General features: G+C 50.7%; 1 protein-coding gene across 1 annotated transcript; it reads left to right on the forward strand.

The window, feature by feature from the left end:
• Positions 1–11,955: 11,955 nt before the first annotated feature.
• Positions 11,956–17,562, forward strand: LOC146036793 (peptidoglycan-recognition protein SC2-like). The gene is made up of 5 exons (XM_083160675.1): positions 11,956–12,026; positions 12,753–12,810; positions 16,407–16,608; positions 17,066–17,184; positions 17,340–17,562. The coding sequence occupies exons 2-5, from the start codon at positions 12,765–12,767 to the stop codon at positions 17,516–17,518; spliced, it is 546 nt and encodes a 181-aa protein (XP_083016801.1). The 5' UTR covers positions 11,956–12,026; positions 12,753–12,764; the 3' UTR covers positions 17,519–17,562.
• Positions 17,563–17,880: the final 318 nt, after the last annotated feature.

Below are 17,880 nucleotides of genomic sequence, written 5' to 3' on the forward strand. Positions count from 1 at the left end.
TAGATGGACAAAACCATGTGCACTGCAGGTGAGACAGGTGTAAAACCCACCCAAATCTAATTATCTCTGCACAAGTAACACCTGCCTCACCTGCAGTGCTCATGGTTTTGTCCATCTAAGAAATATTTTGTCAGAAAGAGTGAACTAGAATAAGGGCCACAGTTCCTGCTGGAGCCTGCACAAAAATAGCCCTGGGTAAGACTGTTCCATGGGAAAATGTTGCTGGGCGGTTAAGAGAGCGCAAGGCTGGAGAGACTGTAAACAGTGGCCCTGGAGACAGGCCAATGGGACTAGAAAGGTCTATGCTGCCCAAACGGGTTGATAATCCTGTAATTACATTTTTCAGGTGTGGTATGCCAGGTCATGTTATTGCTAATTGCCCAGTTACGCAGGAACCCATGCAATGTGATGCTGAATGTCGCAGAATGTCTTTCTTTTCTAGGTTAGCCTGTACTGTGGTGCCTTCTCCTAAACTCGAAAGACAAATGTGTGATGTGTTCTTAGAGGGTAACCGGGTAGAGGCTTTGCTGGACTCAGGAAGTTTATGCCCCTTTCAGACCGCACTTTAAAAACGGTATATTGCCGTTTTTTTACCGTTTTAAAACGGTAATGTGTGCGGTCTGAAAGGTGCAGGACCACTTAACCGGTTAGAAAAAAACGTTTTTTCTAACCGGTTAAAATGCAGGGTCCTACCCGTTTCAGAACCGGTATTTTAGGCTCAAAATCGGTTCTGAAACGGTATTTAGGACCCAGCCAATGAGCTGGGTCCTAAATTCAGCACAGTGAATACTTAATGAGCGCTCATTAAGTATTCACAGCACTGGAGCCCCCCCCCCGCGCGCGCGTCGACACCCCCATGCGCGCGTGTCGACGCCCCCCCGCGTGTCGGCCCCCCCCCCCCCCGTGTCGACTTACCCCGTGCCGGTATCTCCGTTGTGGTTCCCGGCACTGCAGCTCAGTATGCTCGGAAAGCACTTATGAAAAAAGTGTCTTTCAGAAAATGGCTGCCCCCATACGAAAGACAGTTTTTTTAAACAGGGTTTCCTATGGGGCAGCCATTTTCTGGAAGACACTTTTTTCATAAGTGCTTTCCGAGCATACTGAGCTGCAGTGCCGGGATCCACAACGGAGGTACCGGCACGGGGTAAGTCGACACGGGGGGGGGGGGGGGCGCCGACACGCGCGGGGGGCGTCGACATGCGCGGGGGGCGTCGACACGCTCTCGGTCGACACGCGCGAGGGGGGGGGAGGAGGGGGGAGCTGCACGGAGGGGAGGGCTGAAGGCTGCACTGGCTTTGACCCTGTATTTGGAAAGTTTCCAAAAACGGGTCTGCCAGTGTAAAAAAATCGGCACTTAAACGGTAATATACCGTTTAAGTGCTGCGGTGTGAAAGGGGTTTTATCTGGCAGACCCGTTTTTGGAAACGTTTCCAAATACAGGGTCAAAGCCAGAGATGCGGTCTGAAAGCAGCATAAGTTACTCATGAAAGCTGGGTTAGTGAATCCCTTAAAGGTCCAGCAAATACCTATTGGGGTCACTTGCAAACATGGGGATACCTAACATTATGCCACTGCTGAAGTACATATAGAAACTTGTTGTGGGTCAGCAATTGTTAAATTAGGACTGGTCCCCTCCTTGGTGCATGAGGCCATAATAGGGAGGGATTTTCCTAATTTTTGGAAGCTGTGGGAATCCCGTTTAGCCACAGATGGGAGAATTAAAGAGCCAGTAGTTATTACCGGTGATTTTAGGGATGTATGTGTGTCCCTGAAACCTTCTGACCCTTTACCTTTTGCTAGTTTGGCTGGGGAGGGGACAGATGCGGAGTCCAGTGAGGACCCTTTTGCTGGGAACAGAGATGTAGTAGTTAGAACTGGAAGCATGCCTGACCTGGAGGTAAAGAAGGATCTGTTTGCGTCTGAACAGTTAAAGGATCCTACTATGTAAACGAAGCAGCATCAGCTCCCCTAAAAGTTCACGACATAGCAGAAAAATACCCACTTCCCCGATCGCAGGCTTTGGCCATGTACCAAGCTCAACACTACGCGAGCTCAGTCCTTAAATACCTCTCATCTACCGATAAGAACACGCTCCTCTTTAGACCAACCTCAGGAAGAAGAGCCATCTCGACTTACTACCAACTATTACACACCCCTATCGCCTTAGACACTATACGAACAGGTCTGTCCACATAGACGCAAATCTTCCCCCAAACTCAATAAAACATTAATTATGATCATTCCACTATTCCTGGAAGACGCTGCCTTCCTCTATGACCTACAACATATATCATAACGGTTATATCTCCCCAAACAGACGTTGCGCTATGGGCATTGCCGAGACAGACACGTGCCGGAAGTGTGGTTGCTCGGGGGCAACATTTAAACATTGTATGTGGGACTGCCCCCTCATAATTCGTTTCTGGAGACAGGTTCAGGGGTTCTCTGTTACTTATTTATTAAACAGCCTCCCCCTGACGGCGGAGTGGGCCCTGTTGGGTATATTCCCCCCAACACACTGATTTTACCTGATAGTAAAAAAATGATGCTCATAATCTCAGCTGTAGCCCGTAAATGTGTTTTGCATCGGTGGATCCATGCGGACCCTCCATCCATCCAATTATTCAGGGCTAAACGTTTTCATATCTTCCATATGGAATGGATAGAGACATCTCTACAGAAGGAAGAACGCACAGGAAACTTCGGTACTCTTTACTTAGAAGGGCGCCCATCTCGGCCATCTCGGGCATTGAATGCACTAAAAAATCAGGTGCGATGCGACAGACGAGATGCCCGCGATTTCCCATAGGGAACAATGTTAAATGTCTCAATTGACCCGATTTTCCTGTTCAATGCCTCAATTGACCCGATTTTTCCATAGGAAACAATGTTAAATGGGCCACAGAGGCCAAATAGGCACCCTGAAGTGAATAATGGCCACCCGAATTGTTAACGCCACCCCACGATCAACGTCAACCCGAAGCGTGGCGAGCGCAGCGAGCCCGCGAGGGGCGGCGGTACGCGTCCTACGACCTTTTCATACCCCCACTATCCACGTCGGCGTGGAGTTGAGAATAGAAAGTGTGGCGAGCGCAGCGAGCCACCGAGCCCGAAGCGTGGCGAGCGTAGCGAGCCCCGCGAGGGGACGCGGATACCTTCACAGGTATCCGCGTCCCCTCGCGGGCTTCACAGCTGTCCGCGTACCCTCGCGGGGCTCGCTGCGCTCGCCACGCTTCGGGCTCGGTGGCTCGCTGCGCTCGCCACACTTTCTATTCTCAACTCCACGCCGACGTGGATAGTGGGGGTATGAAAAGGTCGTAGGACGCGTACCGCCGCCCCTCGCGGGCTCGCTGCGCTCGCCACGCATCGGGTTGACGTTGATCGTGGGGTGGCGTTAACAATTCGAGTGGCCATTATACACTTCAGGGTGCCTATTTGGCCTCTGTGGCCCATTTAACATTGTTTCCTATGGAAAAATCGGGTCAATTGAGGCATTGAACAGGAAAATTGGGTCAATTGAGGCATTGAACAGGAAAATTGGGTCAATTGAGACATTTAACATTGTTCCCTATGGGAAATCTCGGGCATCTCGTCGGTTGATCGCACCCGATTTTTTAGTGCATTCAATGCCCGAGATGCCCGAGATTTTTTACTAACGATGCCCACGATCAAAATCGTGGGCGCCCTTCTAAGTAAAGAGTACCGAAACTTCTTTCAGATCTGAGAGGGTTTTATCGATTCCCTGTCAACTGATCTCAAAGTGATAGATGTTTTAGAGCCACACAGTGGTATGAAACTAGGAATCTCTCAGGAGACGCCCCTATAGATCTTTCAGCAGACCAGTGATTATTATCTTTTCAAATTTTTTTTTGGGGGGGGGGGTTTGAGAGGCCTCTAGGCAGTGTTCATCCACATCATTACTGTCTTAATATATGGTAAAGGAAAGAATGACAACTGTAATGTACTTTATTGTAACACAAATTACATCTTCTCTGCTTGTTGTAACAATTACAAATATAAAAAAAAAATCATTACTGTTTGTACTATTATGATGCTCAATCCTGAATAAAAATAATTATCCTACCTTAATAAAGGCTGGAGAGAATGTTAAGGTTGTTAATGGGGAACCCGTGGTACCAGGTGACAGGGCCATTTGTAATGAGCTCTCAGGGTGAGGATGTGGTGGATCAGCTGGTAGCTCCGCAGCCTTATAGGAGAACGGTACGAGATTTAGCTCATAGTCACATTACAGCAGGACATTTGGGAAACGGTCATCTGTCAGACCACACTAAGGTCAACAGTCATTAGGTCGACCCCGGAAGGTCGACGGGCCCCAAGGTCGACAGGGTTAAAGGTCGACATGGGCCAATGTCGACATGACTTGTCGACATGGGCCAAGGTCGACATGGTTCTAGGTCGACAGTCATTAGGTCGACATGAGTTTTTCACTGTTTTTTGAGCCGACATGTGCCGACAGGCGGTATTTCATGCCCTACCATCCATTAGGGCATGGTGGGAGAATAAAATAGTGTGCCGAGCGCAGCAAGGCACCGTGCCCGAAGCATCGCGAGCGAAGCAAACAATGCGAGGGGCTGCGGTTGAACTCCAACTGTGTCCATGTCGACTGTGTCGACATTCGGGTAAAAAAAAACTCATGTCGACCTTATGACTGTCGACCTAGAACCATGTCGACCTTGGCTCATGTCGACCTTAAGTCATGTCGACCTTGACCCATGTCAACCTTGGGGCCAGTCAACCTTCTGGGGTCGACCTAATGACTGTAGACCAAAGTCTGGTCTGACAGATGTACCGATTCCGGACATTTAGGGGCAGAAATGACCACTGAAAGAGTTTTACAAAGGTTCTCTTGGCCAGGGGTGTATAAAGAAGTGTCTGAATAGTGTTCCTCCTGTCCTGAATGCCAGTATCATGCCCCTAGACCTCATTTCAGGAGCCCACTAGCTCCCATACCTATTATAGAGGTCCCATTTGACAGAATAGCCATGGATCTCGTGGGGCCCTTGTTAAAATCCGCACGGGGCCATCAGTATATCCTGGTAATAATGGACTACGCCACTCGATATCCTGAGGCTGTCCCTTTACGCACTATCACCACCAAAGCGATAGCTAGGGAACTGGTGCAGGTTTTCAGTAGAGTGGGAATACCAAAAGAAATTTTGACTGACCCAGGTACTCCATTTATGTCAAGGGTCATGAAAGAATTGTGCAAATTGTTTAAGGTCACCCACCTCAGGACGTCTATCTACCATCCCCAAATTGATGGGTTGGTGGAAAGATTTAATAAAACGTAAAAAATTAGGTTAAAAAAGGTTGTTGACAGAGCTGGGAAAAACTGGGATTTTTTGTTGCCCTACTTGTCGATGGCCATCAGAGAAGTTCCGCAGTCCTCTACTGGGTTTTCTCCGTTTGATTTGTCGTATGGTAGACACCCCAGAGGGCTGTTGGACATTGCCAAGGAGACGTGGGAAGGACAACCCACCCCTTATAAAAGCGTTGTTGAACATGTATCACAAATGCAGGATAGGATTGCCACCGTGGTACCTATTGTCAGAGAGCACATGGAACAAGCCCAAAGTGCTCAACAGAGGGTATATAACCGGAGTGCCAAGATACGGGAATTTGCGCCGGGGATAGAGTTCTTGTGTTGGTGCCCACTGTGGAAAGCAAGTTCCTAGCTAAATGGCAGGGACCATTTGAGATTCGAGGAAAAAGTAAACCAGGTTAATTATAAAGTACTAAGTGATTCATCGCGCCCTACCGGCGCTCTTCACACCGGCGTAAGGGCCTGCAGCCCCTTAATTTGTGAACGTTTGTATTGTGAGACATATTTTTAGAATTGTATGACAGATGCCTGTATTGCAACTTGAGTTATAGGTGAAATGTGTTACATAGAGAGCATATGATTGGGAAGGGGGTGTGTATTGTTTTGTTTAATTAAAAAGCGGTTACAGAGTAAGATGTACATTGATAGTGTGGAGGGTACAGTGACATTTGTGGGTGTGGGTGTGTGTGTGCGTGCGTGTTGTTGAGGTGTGTGTAGTAGTACGTTTATTTATAAGGCGCCGCAAAGTGTCCGCAGCGCCGTACATAGCAAACAAAAAACAAATGACAAGGTAACGTACAGGGTGTGTTGAAAAATACAGCATAAATAGGGTATAGCTGGTAGAACTAAAATCAGCATCAGTTCAGAAGTAGGTGTCAAAATTGTCGAGGAGACTGAAGATGAAGTAGAGGAAGGGAAGAACAGGACAGGAGCACAGGTGAGGTAAAGAGGTAGGGTGAGTACGTGAGGAAGGAGGACCCTACTCATAAGAGTTAACATACTAAAAATAGGTGGGTGGACGAACGAAAAACAATAGGATAAGTAGGAACGGAGGGGAACAGAGGCAGTATAGGAGGATCAAAAAAGGTTAGGAGGAGGGATAGGCTAGTCGAAAAAAGTGGGTTTTGAGGGAGCGCTTGAAGAAGGTAAGGGAATCAGATAGCCTGATGGGTGGCGGGAGGTTGTTCCAGTGCAGGGGGGCAGCGCGAGAGAAGTCTTGGACACGGGAGTGGGAGGAAGTGATTAGGTGAGTGGTCAGTCGGCGGTCAGCGATGGAGCGAAGAGGACGGGAGGGAGTGTGGATAGAGATCAGTGAAGAGAGGTAAGGAGCGGTGGAGGAGGAGAGAGCCTTGTAGGTGGTGGTGCCTAGCTGCTTGTCCTCCTGGAATGCAGCCTCCCCCGCCAGCTCTGCCTTTTAACCCCCTCCCGGCCGGGCTCTCCCCCGCTTCCCCCTGACTGGCTGGCCGTAGTGCCAGGTGTGAAAAGGGGTCAGGCATACTTGCCTGTCCCCCCTAGCTTCCCGCCGTTCGGCCTCGGAACGCCACTGCCCCGCCCCCCTATGCCGCTCCGGGCGCCATCTTGGCTGCCTGCGCTCCCTGTAGTCAAGGCGGGAGATGACAAGAGAGTGAATGAGAATTTTGGTCGCGTCAGTGGAGAGGAATGGTCTGATGCGTGAGATGTTGCGTAGGTGAAAGCGGCAAGACTGTGAGAGAGCACGAATGTGGGGGGTGAAAGAGAGGGAGGAGTCAATGATGACACCGAGGCAGCGCGTTTGGTCGGTGGAGGTGATCTCGGTTTCACCAATGCTGATGGAGATAGTGGGAGAAGAGGGGATGCTCGGGGGATGGAAGATTAGAAGTTCAGTTTTAGCCATGTTTAGTTTCAGGAAGCGTTGGGTCATCCAGGCTGAGATGGCCGTGAGGCATTCGGAGACCTTGGACAGGAGTGATGGGGATAGGTCGGGGGAGGAGAGATAGATTAGGGTATCATCAGCATAAAGGTGGTAATGAAAACCATAGGAGCTGATGAGGGTGCCCAGAGAGGTGGTGTAGAGGGAGAAGAGGAGAGGGCCAAGGACTGACCCTTGGGGAACACCGACTGGCTGCGGGGTAGTAGGAGAGGAGGAGCTCGGAGTGGAGACGGAGAAGGAGCGATGGGAGAGGTATGAGGTGAACCAGGAGAAGACCGTGCCAGTGATGCCAAAGGAGTCGGAGGGTGTTGAGCAGGAGAGGGTGGTCAACAGTGTCAAAGGCAGCCGACAGATCAAGCTGGATGAGGATAGAGAAGAGGTGTTTGGATTTAGCGTGTGTGTGTGCAATAGTATAGTAGGGTGTTTTTGAGTCAGCAGCTTCCCACTGGCGGAGGTCACAACACAGGAAAACAGGAGACTGGGTAGTGATAGGGGTGTGTGGGCATACAGGGGACTAAAGAGGAGGGTGGGGGACATTGTGCAGCTTCTGCCAGTGGGTGAGGGTCCAGCATGCCAGCGTAGGTGTACAGGACGGTGCCCCTGAGTCAGTGTCTCCACCTACTGGGTGGGAGTTAGGGTGCATGAGAGCAGGAGGCTGGGTGGTAAAGAATGATAGGGGAATGTGGGCAACACAGGGTGAGCGGGTCCCCACTGGTGGAAGTTACGGGACAGGAGAACAGGAGGCAGGGCAGTGATAGAGGTGTGTGGGCATGAGGGGTAGTAAAGGTTTTTGGCTGTTGCTGAGTAGGGATAGGCATTGGTGCAGATGCCATCAATGGTTGGCATTGATGGCGATTTTGCACCCTGCCATCGATAGTACTAACATATTACTTGGATAACCATCGATTGTTGTAGCTATCGATGGTCATCCATTATATCTGACTGAATAGGCCGTGGGGGGTTTGTGTATGCCGCTGGGCGGGAACGTTATATACACAGGGGATGAGTGACAGATCTGGCTAAATATATAAGAGATATTGTGTTCCAGTAACTGCACATCGGTACCTGCCGTACCTGTGACGCACCTGTTATCACCTTGCTGGGAAAGGTGCTATGTGCCCTATACATACATATTGTGTTCCGGTAACTGCACATCGGTACCTGCCGTACCTGTGACGCACCTGTTATCACCTTGCTGGGAAAGGTGCTATGTGCCCTATACATACATATTGTGTTCCGGTAACTGCACATTGGTACCTGCCGCACCTGTGATGCACCTGTTATCACCTTGCTGGGAAAGGTGCTATGTGACCTATACATACATATTGTGTTCCGGTAACTGCACATTGGTACCTGCTGCACCTGTGACGCACCTGTTATCACCTTGCTGAGAAAGGTGCTATGTGGCCTATACATACATATTGTGTGTCGGTAACTGTACATTGTTACCTGCCGCACCTGTGACGCACCTGTTATCACCTTGCTGGGAAAGGTCTATGTGACCTATACATACATATTGTGTTCCGGTAACTGTACATTGGTACCTGCCGTACCTGTGACGCACCTGTTATCACCTTGCTGAGAAAGGTGCTATGTGAGCTATACATACATATTGTGTTCCGGTATCTGCACATTGGTACCTGCTGCACCTGTGACGCACCTGTTATCACCTTGCTGAGAAAGGTGCTATGTGCCCTATACATACATATTGTGTGTCGGTAACTGTACATTGTTACCTGCCGCACCTGTGGTGCCCCTGTTATCACCTTGCTGGGAAAGGAGCTATGTGCCCTATACATACATATTGTGTTCCGGTAACTGCACATTGGTACCTGCCGCACGTGTGACGCACCTGTTATCACCTTGCTGGGAAAGGTGCTATGTGCCCTATACATACATATTGTGTTCCGGTATCTGCACATTGGTACCTGCCGCACCTGTGACGCACCTGTTATCACCTTGCTGGGAAAGGTCTATGTGACCTATACATACATATTGTGTTCCGGTAACTGTACATTGGTACCTGCTGCACCTGTGACGCACCTGTTATCACCTTGCTGAGAAAGGTGCTATGTGGCCTATACATACATATTGTGTGTCGGTAACTGTACATTGTTACCTGCCGCACCTGTGACGCACCTGTTATCACCTTGCTGGGAAAGGTCTATGTGAGCTATACATACATATTGTGTTCCGGTAACTGCACATTGGTACCTGCCATACCTGTGACGCACCTGTTATCTCCTTGCTGGGAAAGGTCTATGTGAGCTATACATACATATTGTGTTCCGGTAACTGAACATTGGTACCTGCCACACCTGTGACGCACCTGTTATCACCTTGCTGAGAAAGGTGCTATGTGGCCTATACATACATATTGTGTTCCGGTAACTGTACATTGTTACCTGCCGTACCTGTGACGCACCTGTTATCACCTTGCTGAGAAAGGTGCTATGTGCCCTATACATACATATTGTGTTCCGGTAACTGTACATTGGTACCTGCCGTACCTGTGACGCACCTGTTATCACCTTGCTGGGAAAGGTGCTATGTGGCCTATACATACATATTGTGTTCCGGTATCTGCACATTGGTACCTGCTGCACCTGTGACGCACCTGTTATCACCTTGCTGAGAAAGGTGCTATGTGCCCTATACATACATATTGTGTGTCGGTAACTGTACATTGTTACCTGCCGTACCTGTGACGCACCTGTTATCACCTTGCTGGGAAAGGTCTATGTGAGCTATACATACATATTGTGTTCCGGTAACTGAACATTGGTACCTGCCACACCTGTGACGCACCTGTTATCACCTTGCTGAGAAAGGTGCTATGTGGCCTATACATACATATTGTGTTCCGGTAACTGTACATTGTTACCTGCCGTACCTGTGACGCACCTGTTATCACCTTGCTGAGAAAGGTGCTATGTGACCTATACATACATATTGTGTTTCGGTAACTGCACATTGGTACCTGCCGCACCTGTGACGCACCTGTTATCACCTTGCTGGGAAAGGTCTATGTGAGCTATACATACATATTGTGTTCCGGTATCTGCACATTGGTACCTGCTGCACCTGTGACGCACCTGTTATCACCTTGCTGGGAAAGGTGCTATGTGAGCTATACATACATATTGTGTTCCGGTAACTGAACATTGGTACCTGCCACACCTGTGACGCACCTGTTATCACCTTGCTGAGAAAGGTGCTATGTGGCCTATACATACATATTGTGTTCCGGTAACTGCACATTGGTACCTGCCGTACCTGTGACGCACCTGTTATCACCTTGCTGGGAAAGGTCTATGTGAGCTATACATACCTATTGTGTTCCGGTAACTGCACATTGGTACCTGCCGCACCTGTGACGCACCTGTTATCACCTTGCTGAGAAAGGTGCTATGTGGCCTATACATACATATTGTGTTCCGGTAACTGCACATTGGTACCTGCCGTACCTGTGACGCACCTGTTATCACCTTGCTGGGAAAGGTGCTATGTGAGCTATACATACATATTGTGTTCCGGTAACTGAACATTGGTACCTGCTGCACCTGTGACGCACCTGTTATTACCTTGCTGGGAAAGGTGCTATGTGAGCTATACATACATATTGTGTTCCGGTAACTGCACAATGGTACCTGCCACACCTGTGACGCACCTGTTATCACCTTGCTGGGAAAGGTCTATGTGAGCTATACATACATATTGTGTTGCGGTAACTGTACATTGGTACCTGCCGTACCTGTGACGCACCTGTTATCACCTTGCTGGGAAAGGTCTATGTGAGCTATACATACATATTGTGTTCCGATAACTGCACATTGGTACCTGCCACACCTGTGACGCACCTGTTATCACCTTGCTGGGAAAGGTCTATGTGACCTATACATACATATTGTGTTCCGGTATCTGCACATTGGTACCTGCCGTACCTGTGACGCACCTGTTATCACCTTGCTGGGAAAGGTCTATGTGAGCTATACATACATATTGTGTTCCGATAACTGCACATTGGTACCTGCCACACCTTTGACGCACCTGTTATCACCTTGCTGGGAAAGGTCTATGTGACCTATACATACATATTGTGTTCCGGTAACTGCACATTGGTACCTGCCGTACCTGTGACGCACCTGTTATCACCTTGCTGGGAAATGTGCTATGTGAGCTATACATACATATTGTGTTCCGGTAACAGCACATTGGTACCTGCCGTACCTGTGACGCACCTGTTATCACCTTGCTGGGAAAGGTCTATGTGAGCTATACATACATATTGTGTTCCGGTATCTGCACATTGGTACCTGCCACACGTGTGACGCACCTGTTATCACCTTGCTGGGAAAGGTCTATGTGAGCTATACATACATATGTCAACAACAAACAACTAAAAATACACTTCTTATTTCTGCTGCATCTTATCAGACACTCAGGGACATAGGGCCGGGTGCAGAACATTGTGCGGAGTGTAAAGGAGAGAGATGCTCTGCTGGTAGGGAACAATGTTCTGCAGAGCGCTGTACACTCACTGTTCCATGTGCAGCCTCAGTGGGATGTACATAATCTGGGGTAAGCCCTGTACTAAATTGAATGCACTACTACAGCTGGAACATATTACATAATATCACATCACCTGTCCCCACAGGGTCAAATCACCTGTCCCCACAGGGTCACCCAGTCACATGTCCTGTACACACCCCCAACCCCCAGGGGAATAAATATGGGAGGGCAGCAGTAGAGACTGAGTCTTCCTGGAAACCGGTAAGTCATGCATAATACTGTCATGTCCCCCTCCCCTGTCTACATATTATATCTTCCCCTGGCCAAATATCCTGTGCCCCCCCCCACCCAAATTACCTGTGCCCCCTTCGCTGCCTTTATACACTGTGCCCCCCACCCATATATCCTGTTTCCCCATCCAAATATTCTGTTGCTTCCACCCATATATTCTGTGACCCACACAGAAACACCCTGTGCCCCCTCCCCTGCTAATTACTGCCTCTCCCCTGGCCAAACACCCTGTGCCCCCTCCCCTGCTAATTACTGCCTCTCCCCTGGCCAAACACCCTGTGCCCCCTTCCCTGCTGATTGCTGCCTCTCCACTGGCAAACACCCTGTGCCCCCACCCCTGCTGATTGCTGACTCCCTCTTGGCCAAACACCCTGTGCCCCCTCCCCTGCTGATTGCTGCCTCTCCCCTGACCAAACACCCTGTGCCCCCGCCCCTGCTGATTGCTGCATCTATCCCCTGACAAACACCCTGTGCCCCCTCTCCTGCTGATTGCTGCCTCTCCCCTGCTAATTACTGCCTCTCCCCTGGCCATACACCCTGTGCTCCCTCCCCTGCTGATTGTTGCCTCTCCCCTGGCCATACACCCTGTGCTCCCTCCCCTGCTGATTGCTGCCTCTCCCCTGCTAATTACTGCCTCTCCCCTGGCCATACACCCTGTGCTCCCTCCCCTGATGATTGCTGCCTCTCTTACTCTAGGTGTATCCAGCCATGATGCGTCTTGTTCTCCTCGCTGCCCTGTGCGCAGTCACATTTGGTGAGTACATGGGATGCTCCTGGGATGACTCAGGCTGCAGGGGTAGGGAGATCTGGGTATAGGTTCTTCCTGGTTGCAGCTGAAGGAACCACGTTGTCCTGGTAGTCAACCATCCCTTCCAGACTCTCTGCACTCGCCACTTATTTTACATCCATACATCAGGACCTCATGTCCTATCAGACCCTTAGCAACCAGAGACACATCCCTTTTACCAACTTTAACATGCTTCTCCCATGCATCTTTTGCGTAAGTCATGTACCAGGACCCCCCCCCACACTAGATCCTATACCCTCCCGCGTCCTTCCCTACCTTTCTCCTTCTTCAATCTCTTCCTCTCATCAGGCATTGTCCCCTCTACCTTCAGCATACTCTAATCTCTCCTATCCTTAAAAAACCTAACACTCACTCCACCAACTGTCCCATCTCTCTCCTCTTTGCCTCCAAATTCCTTGAGTGTATGGTCTATTACCAACCTACTGCCCTTCTCTCCTTCTACTCCTGCCTGACCCATCCAGTCTGGCTTCCATTCTCTCCAGTCCCCTCTAGTCTGCAGTAATCTCCTCCTGCCAAACCCAAGAACCACCACTCCCTGCTTATTCTTTTTGACCTCTCTGCTGCCTTGTAGACTGCACCCTCCTTCTGCAAATCTTTCACTCCCTCGGTCAGCATAATAGTGCTCTCTCCTGGCTGTCCTCCTGCCTCTGCCCTCTCCTGTCTGTCCTCTTACCGCTGTGCCCTCTCCTGGTTGTCCTCCTACCTCTCTACCCTCTATGTCTTACTACTTATTTTGGCTGTCCTCCTCCCTCTTTGTCATCTCCATGCTGTTCTACCTATTTGCCTTCTCCTGGCTGTCCTCCTATATCTCTGCCCTCCTGCCTTTCTGTCTTCTCCCAGCTGTCCTCCTGCCTCTGTCCTCTCCTGGCTGTCCTCTTACCTCTGTGCCTCTACTGGCTGTCCTCCTACCTCTCTGTCATCACTTGGCTGTTCTCCTACCTCTCTTGGTGGTCATCCTACCTCTTTGTCATCTCCATGCTGTTCTACCTATTTGCCCTCTCCTGGCTGTCCTCCTATCTCTCTGCCCTCCCGCATTTCTGTCTTTTCCCAGCTGTGCTCCTGTCTCTCTTCCCTCTCCGCCCTCTCCTGGCTGTCCTCCTGCCTCTCTGTCATCTCCTGGCTGTCCTCCTGCCTTTCTGCCCTCTGTTGGCTGTCCTCCTACTTCTCTGCTTTCTCCTGTCTGTCCTCCTACTTCTCTGCCCTTTTATGTCTGTCCTCCTACCTCTGTGCCCTCTCCTGGTTGTCGTACTACCTCTATGTCATCTCCTGGCTGTTCTTCTAACTCTCTTTCCTCTCCTGGCTCTCTGTCATCTCCTGGCTGTCCTCCTACCTTTCTGCCCTCTCTTGGCTGTCCTCCTACCTATCTGCTTTCTCCTGCCCTTTCCTGGCTGTCCTCTTACCACTGTGCCCTCTCCTGGTTGTCCTCCTACCTCTCTGTCATCTCCTGGCTGTTCTCCTACCTCTCTGCCTTCTTTTGGCTGTCCTCCTACCTCTCTCCTTTCTGTCCTACCTCTCTGCCCTCTGTTTTACTACCTCACGTGTCTGTCCTCCTAGCTCTCTTGGCTTCCCTCCTGCCTCTCTGTCATCTCATGGCTGTTCTACCTATTTGCCCTCTCCTGGTTGTCCTCCTACCTCTCTGCCCTCTATGTCTTACTACTTATTTTGGCTGTCCTGCTGCCTCTTTGTTATCTCCATGCTGTTCTACCTGCCTCCTGGCTGTCCTCCTGCCTCTCTCCTGTCCTCCTACAGCTCTGACCTTTCCTGGCTGTCCTACTGCCTCTACCCTCTCCTGGATGTTCTCCTACCTCTCTACCCTCTCCTTTCTGTCCTCCTACTGCTCTACTCTCTCCTAAACATCCACCTACCTCTCTTCTGGCTGTCATCCTGCCTCTCTGCCCCCCTGCCTTCTCCTGGCTACTCTCTTGCCTCCCTGACCTCTCCTGGCTGTCTTCGTACCTCTCTGACCACTCCTAGCTGTCCTCATACCTCACTGACGACTCCTAGCTGTCCTCATATGTCTGCCATCTCCTGGCTTTCCTCCTGCCTATCTGTCCTATTGCAGCTGTCTTCCCACTTCTCTGCCCTCTATTTGCTATCCTACCTATTTGCCCTCTCCTGGTAGTCCTTCTATCTCTCTGACCACTCCAAGCTGTCTGTATACCTCTGCCCTGTACCATCTGTCCTCCTACCTCTCTGCCCTAACTTGGCTGTCCTCCAACCTATCTGCCCTCTCCTGGCTGTCCTCCTACCTCTCTGTCCAGTCTCCCTGTTGTCCTTCTACCTATCTGCCCTCTCCTGGCTGTCATCCTACATCTCTGCCCTCTTCTGGCTGTCCTCCTACCTCTCTGCCATCTCCTGGCTGTCCTCCTACCTCTGTGCCTTCTCCTGGCTGTCCTCCTGCCTCTCTGCCCTCTCCTGGCTGTCCTCCTGCCTCTCTGCCCTCTCCTGGCTGTCCTCCTGCCTCTGTGCCTTCTCCTGGCTGTCCTTCTGCCTCTCTGCCCTCTCCTGGCTACACTCCTGTCTCCCTGACCTCTCCTGGATGCTCTCTCTGACCTCTCCTGGCTGTCTTCATATTCTCTGACCACTACTAGCTATCATCATACCTCTGCTCTCTTCTGACTGTCCTCATACCTCTCTGACCACTCCTAGCTGTCCTCATACCTCTGCCCTCTCATGGCTGTCCTCCTGCCTATCTGTCCTGTCTCAGCTGTCTTCCCACCTCTCTGCCCTCTTTTGGCTGTCCTTCTACCTATTTGCCCTCTCCTGACTGTCCATTTACCTCTCTGACCACTCCTAGCTGTCCTCATACCTCTGCTCTCTCTCCTGGCTGTCCTCATACCTCTCTGACCACTCCTAGCTGTCCTCATACCTCTGCCCTCGCCTGGCTCACCTCCCACCTCTCTGCATTCTCCTGGCTCTTCCTACCTTTCTGTCCTCCTACCGTCTCACTTCTCTGCCTTCCTACCGCTCTGCCTTCTCCTGGCTGTTCCTACGTTTCTGTCATCCTACATCCTGCCCCCTCACTTCTCTGCCCTCTCCTGGCTGTCCTCATACCTCTGCCCTCTCCTGGCTTTCCTCTTGCCTATCTGTCCTGTTGTGGCTGTCTTCCCGCCTCTCTGCCCTCTCCTGGCTCGCCTCCTACCTCTCTGCATTCTCCTGGCTGTTCCTACCTTTCTGTCCTCCTACCGTCTCACTTCTCTGCCTTCTCCTGGCTGTCCGCCTTCCTCTCTGCCCCAAGTCTCTGTTCTTGGTCCTTTCCTTTTCTCTCTCTATACGTCCTCTACAGGTAATTCTGCTTCCAATGTCACCTCTATGGTGAGGATCCTCATATTTACTTCTCCTCCCCTGCTCTCTACCTGTCTCCTCACTCATGTCGCCACTATCTCTGTGCTTTCCCTTATTGGATGTCCCAGTGTTTTCTTACACGTATCATGTGTAAGACTGAGCTGCTCATCTTCCCAGTAAGAACACGTTATATAATGTCCATCTCTGTTTGTGAAGTATAAAGTGCAGACACATTACCATATTCCAATCTCCCGCAGGCTGTCCCACCATCCTCACCAAGTCCCAGTGGGGAGGACGTGCCGCCACCTGCCGGACCGCCATGGCCACTCCCGTCACATACGTGGTTGTCCATCACACGGAGGGAACCGCTTGTACCACCCAGTCCGCCTGCATCACTCAGGCCAAGAGCGTACAGAACTATCACATAAACAGTAACGGCTGGTGTGACGTCGGCTACAGGTGAGGCCAGGTCTATATGGGGGGGGGGGGGGGGGGGGGGCAAAGCAAAAAGTGCACAAATGAGAAAAACCATGCTGCGATGCAGATGGGGCAGAAGTAACATGTGCAGAGAGAGTTAGATTTGGGTGAGTTATTTTGTTACAGTGCAGGGTAAAAACTGGCTGCTTTCTTCTTACACTGCATTGTAGATTTCAGTTTGAACACACCCCAGCCAAATGTAACTCTTTCTGCAACTGTTACATCTGCCCCACCCCCCTACAGTGCAGCATGGTCTGGTACATTTGCATTGCTAACTAAGCGGAATCAGGCCATGACTATAAAGGCTGCATGCAGAGGAAGCAGATGAGGGCACAGTGCCATTCTGATGAGGGCACAGTGTCATTCTGATGAGGGCACAGTGCCATTCTGTTGTTGTCCTAACCAATAATGTAACATGGATCCATCTCATTTCTCACAGCTTCCTGGTGGGAGAGGACGGCCTAGTGTATGAGGGACGTGGCTGGACATCCGTGGGCGCCCATGCCCCAAATTACAACTCCAACTCAATTGGAATCAGTGTCTTTGGCTCCTACACCAGTAAGTCAGGGAGGGGATTCCTACGGGAACTACCAGCCGATCTGTCTGGGCCTGGGCAAAGGCCATGGTGGCTCTATGTAAAATAAAGCAACGTGAGGTGGGCAATCTGTAGAGGTGCCCCCATTGTATTCTACTACGTACATCTTGTCTTTCAGGCCGTAATCCCAATACCGCTGCCATCAACGCCGTTAAGAACCTGATTGCCTGCGGAGTCAGCAGAGGATATATCAAGTCTGCCTATATCCTGAAGGGACATCGCAACGTCACCGCCACCGACTGCCCTGGCAACACCTTCTACAACACCGTGAAGACCTGGCCACGCTTCCAGGCCTAAGGCTAAGCCCAGAATGAGACGAGGAACAGGCCCCCAGACCCCATATGTTGTGTAGAAATGAAATAAAGATCATGTGAGATACTATTAATGTCTGATTGTTGGACTCATACATACGCTGTAGTGAGGTGGCCATAGGTGGGCAGAACCACCAACCCGAGGCGCCAACCTGTGTGCCCCAGGACACTGGGGCACACAAGTTGGCAATCACTGCTCTGTGCCCTAGGGCACACAGGTTGGCGATCACTGCTCTGTGACCTGGGGCACACAGGTTGGCGATCACTGCTCTGTGGCCTGGGGCACACAGGTTGGCGATCACTGCTCTGTGGCCTGGGGCACACAGGTTGGCGATCACTGCCCTGTGG

This window comes from Crinia signifera, chromosome 9 (assembly GCF_055691185.1).
Source record: "Crinia signifera chromosome 9, ASM5569118v1, whole genome shotgun sequence".
NCBI lineage: Eukaryota > Metazoa > Chordata > Amphibia > Anura > Myobatrachidae > Crinia > Crinia signifera.

Bases quoted from the DNA above. Each gene is read 5' to 3' on its own strand.
- LOC146036793 (XM_083160675.1), top strand. From the start codon at position 12,765: ATGATGCGTCTTGTTCTCCTCGCTGCCCTGTGCGCAGTCACATTTG. The intron at 12,811-16,406 runs GTGAGTACATGG...AATCTCCCGCAG, and splicing joins CCTGTGCGCAGTCACATTTG to GCTGTCCCACCATCCTCACC. The intron at 16,609-17,065 runs GTGAGGCCAGGT...CATTTCTCACAG, and splicing joins TGGTGTGACGTCGGCTACAG to CTTCCTGGTGGGAGAGGACG.